This window comes from Myotis davidii, unplaced genomic scaffold (genome assembly GCF_000327345.1).
Source record: "Myotis davidii unplaced genomic scaffold, ASM32734v1 scaffold172, whole genome shotgun sequence".
NCBI lineage: Eukaryota > Metazoa > Chordata > Mammalia > Chiroptera > Vespertilionidae > Myotis > Myotis davidii.
In genome coordinates, this window is record NW_006284343.1 from 3,879,216 (window position 1) to 3,883,699 (window position 4,484).

At 62.0% G+C, this 4,484-nt stretch overlaps 1 protein-coding gene across 1 annotated transcript in view; it reads right to left on the reverse strand.

Moving 5' to 3' along the window:
- FDXR (ferredoxin reductase) overlaps window positions 1–4,478 on the reverse strand; it is a 13,294-nt gene extending 8,816 nt beyond the window's left edge. The window contains exons 1-4 of the mRNA XM_015570755.1: window positions 4,369–4,478; window positions 3,530–3,627; window positions 479–574; window positions 151–273 (exon numbers count right to left, since the gene is read on the reverse strand). Of these exons, the coding sequence (XP_015426241.1) occupies window positions 151–273; window positions 479–574; window positions 3,530–3,627; window positions 4,369–4,447 (396 nt within the window). The 5' untranslated portion in view covers window positions 4,448–4,478. The remainder of the gene's footprint in view (window positions 1–150; window positions 274–478; window positions 575–3,529; window positions 3,628–4,368) is intronic.
- Between the last annotated feature and the right edge of the window lie 6 nt (window positions 4,479–4,484).

Here is a 4,484-nt window from a genome sequence, read left to right on the forward strand (position 1 = left end):
CAGGCCCCCCCGCCAGCCACGGGGCAGACAGCCCACCAGGCCCCTGTCTTCCACCCTGACCCCCGCCCAGGGCCTCACCCTCTGCCTTCCATCCCTCAGCCTCCGCCTCCTGCTGCTGCCCTGGCCCCGGCCCCCCTCCCCCGCACTCACCAGCACCACGGCGTGGTAGGCCTCCCGCAGCTCCGGCACGGTCACGTCCCGGCCCACGACCACGTTGCCGAGGAAGGCACAGCGCTCAGAGAGGGCCGTCTGGGTGAAGGTGTGGATGACATTCTGCCAGGCCCGGAGAGGGAGGGGTTAGAGGATGGGGCAGCTCCAGGGACCATGCTTGTGCCACCCTCGCCCCACAATGTCCCCAGGATGGAGTCTCGGGGGCATCGACAGGGTCTGGGGTCATCCATGCGGCCAGGGAGCTTCCCTTCCCTCCTCGCCTTGGCCAAAGCCTCCAAACCTGCCCTCCGCGCCCAGAGAGACCCACCTTCACCTCGGGGTGGTCGGGCGCCACGCCAAAGCGCACCAGGCCGAAGGGCACAAGCTGCTTTTCATAGATGTCCACGTGGGCCTGGGCGTGGTGCTGCGGGAGGGCAGCAGGTGGTGAGTGCAGGGAGGGCTGGGCCCCTCGGGTCCCCCTTCCCAGGCAGAGCAGTGGGCAGAGGACGCAAGGAGGCCCTGACTCCCCATCTGCCTAGAGAGCCAGGCAAGAGGGATGGGGCCGCGGAGGTCAGCCCTCCAGGCCTGCCAGCCAAGGACAGACGGAGAACTCGGCCACAGGAAGGTGGCGAGCGGTCCCTCCGCGGCAGGGGACAGGGGACAGGGGAGCTGCCTCGGCTCCGTGGTCAGAGGTTCCACGGGCCCCGCCTTAGAGCCTCGGCGCCCCGAGACATGCCCGGTCAGGCTGGAGGCCTGAGAACCACCCTTTGCAAGTCACGCCTGCCTTCGCTCTGGTCTCCAAGGCCATCCTGTCGGACAGGGGACCGAGCTGGGGCCGTGGGGGCTGAGGGAGACAAAAGTGGCCCCCCTCGGGCTTGGGGCACCTAGAGGGGCCGGGGGAGGGCACAGTGTGGGGGGCAGCCACCCACCAGCCCCGTGAACTGGGACAGATGCACCCCTGTCAGGGTGGCTGGGAAGCACCCCGGAGGTCAGGGCAGTGCGGGGCTCTGGGCCTTAAGTAGGCTCGAAGTCAAGGCGTGTCCCAGGACACACTGCCCTGCCTCGCACCCCATCCTGGCTCCTGCTGTAACGCTCCCGACTCAACGGGACTCAGGCCAAAGGGGTTCCTGCCGCCAGGCACCCTCATCCCGACAAAGGCTCGTGCTCACCCCCTCAGGTTTGGCCAAGTCCCCCTTTCCCGCCACCCCATTGCCTGCACCAAGCCCAGGCCGCCCACCACCCACCGCCCGTCCGTGATTCCTGACTCTCCCCGTCCCACCGCTTCAAACCCCGCTGATGTGGCCCAGGTAGAGCTGGCTTTGGGGTCCAGAGCCACAGCGACCCCACCCCTCTTTGGCTCTCCACCTTCTCTGTACAACAGGACATGGCTCAGGCGTGAGGCAAGGCCTGACACACTCAGCCCAGGGCTTGACCGCGGTGAGTGTGCAACCGGCCAAAGCTAGCATTACTATTACTGTTGTTGTTGTTGCAAGTCACGGCCTCGCCCATGAACCTTCCCTGGCTGCCCACTGCCACAGGTCAAAGTTCAAACTGCTGAGCCTGGCGGACACCTTACACAACTCGACTTTATCTTCTATTCTTCCTGCTGTGGATCCTTCCCTCTAGGTCACACCGCTCTCTTCAAGGCCACCCCCATAAGGCTAAACCCACTGGATGCGTTAGCCTGCACGGCCGACCTCGACTCCCAGGGAGCCCTCTCCTCCCTAACCTGGAAGTTCCCTCCTCTCCCTCCAGCTGCTCTTTTTCAATCCCCTCTTCCTCTGCCCCCCCTTCTTCTTCTTTTTTTAAATATATTTTTATTGATTTCAGAGAGGAAGGGAGAGGGAACGATAGAAACATCAATGATGAGAGAGAATCCATTGATCAGCTGCCTCCTGCATGCCCCCTACTAGGGATCGAGCCCACAACCCAGGCATGTGCCCTTGACCGGAACAGAACCTGGGACCCTTCAGTCCACAGGCCGATGCTCCATCCACTGAGCTACACCAGCCAGGGCCTCCCCCTTCTTCCTTTTTATTTTTATCTAATCTGTCCCCTTCTAACAGAAACTTTCTCTGAGGCTCTTCTAATCTGGGACCCCCAGTCCCTTCTAGGCACACATCCCCTGGGGAAGGTTCATCGGCTCCCACCTGTGACCTCAAATCCCCATGGATTTGATGATATTCCACTCTCCCTCTTGCCCAGAGCCCCCCACAAGCTCCAAATCTGCGAGCCCTGGACTCACCCCAGACACCTCAAACCCATACGATCCCAACCCACTCCCTTTCCCCCAAACTGCTCCTCCCTGCTCCTGTACTCCCTTCCATGCACCCACCCGGAGCCCAGACCTGGGGCTCCCCCACTCTCCCCTCCTCCTCCCCACTGCTGCACAGCAGTCCCCCATCCTCCCAGCCACCAGCCCTGCCTCCCCACCCACTGTCTGCCCTGCAGGCAGAGAGAGTTCCAAATACAAAACGGGGTGCTGGCCGTCCCTCCCCTAAAACCCTTCAGTGAAGGAACCACCTGTGGCAGTGGACACCGGTTTGCCTGGGGGGTTCAAAATCGTGGACTCCTGGGCTCCAGCCACAGTTTGATTAGGCCTGGGCTGGGCCCTGGAATGTTCATTTTAATAAGTCCCCACGGGACTGTGGAGGGAGAGGGGTGGGCAGCACCAAGATAAGCAGTCTTGAGTCCAAGCCTGGCTGGTGGCTTCCGAGCCCCAGGATCTGGGCCCCCCGGCCTCAGGCCTCAGGCCTCACTATGGCTCCCCCTCCCTCCCTCCCACCAAGGTCCAAGGTCTGGCAAAGTCTCAAGGGTAATTCGTAATCTTGGGGCCCTGCTCACCAAGGCCAATACTGTCAGCCTTGAGACCCTGGCCTTTGGGGGAGGGGAGGGGGTGCAGAGAAGGCTGAAAGAACAGCATGGCGTGGGGAGACTGGGGTCAAGGGTGAGGAGAGCACAAGGAAGTGGAAAAAGTTCCAGAAAACCCTGAGAAGAGGGGGCAGAGCCTCGAGATGCAGGATACTGGGGGCAGAGTGGAGACAGAGAAGGAAGGGAGGACGAGTGAGGGGCAGGACCGAGTCATCCTGCAGGTCTGCATCAGCTCCCTGGAGGGCTTGGCCAAGGAGGCACAGTGCACCTTCTGCCCTGACCATCGACCATCACTCATGAGGCACAAACGCTTCTCTCACAGCTGAGGACCTAGAGTGGGAGCCCCCGACGCAGGTGACAAAGTATGTAGAAAGTGTCCTGTCTAGATGAGCTGGGCGCCCCTTCCCCATCAGGGACCCAGAAGTGCTTTTAAAACCCAAAGGGGTGGGCTTACCCCAAGATTGGAGCAGCAAGTGACTGGGTGAGGGACCAGAGGCCCATGGCTTACCTTGAGCAGGTGTTGGGCAGTGTAGAAGCCAGCAGGGCCACTGCCCACCACACAGATCTGGGGGGTTTGTTCCTGCGTGGAGAACTGCTGGCGGGAGCCTGGGGGTGGGGGAGGGGAGGGGGGTCAGAACACACTCCCAAACCAACCTCAGTGTTAATCACGAGGTGGGGCCCCCCTCCTTTCTGTCCAAGCTCTGCTGTTTGCAGGGTTCCTTATTTCATCTGAACCCAAAGGCCGTGTCTTCACTCAGAACCCCACAGTTCACCCATGAGCTTACTATGTCGCAGAAGATGACCTACTCAACAAGCCCCCCGACCCCCCACCCCTGAGGTTGCGCTGCACAGTACTTCACTTTTCTTACGGGGTTTCCTACCCACCCAGCTAGGACAGCACATCCAGCGGACCCCGCATCACCCCAATCTCTCCCCGTGGACCTGCCCACGGTGCTCCAATTACCTCCAACCCTTCCCTCCATGGAACCTACATTCCCCAATAGACCCGCCTCATTCCTATCGACCGCTGGTTCCCCTGACTTCTCTCTTGCCCTATAGACCTCCATACACCCTCATTCACCCCTTCTCCCACCTGTGGAATCATGGTCTCCCCCTTTCACCTTTGTTGATCCTCATCTCACCCTAGGCACCTCACCCCCCAGGCTCCCATCCGGCCCCGTACCCCACCCCATCTTGTCCCTGTGAGTGGACGCCTCCAGTCTGGCCCCCGTCTCCTCTCTCGACCCCCTCCAGCTCTGCCCCAGTCGGACTCCAACCCCTCCATTCGGTGCTCGCAGGCCTTCCTCCCCGCGTTCCCATCCAGTCCCAGGGGTGCCCAGCTCCTACTCGGGGTGCTCCCGGCGGGAGGCGGCCGGGTCCGAGGCCATGCCAACCAGGGCCACCAGCGCCAGCAGCGGGGAGCCATGGCTGGGACTTGCACTCAGCCTGCGGAACTGGAGCTG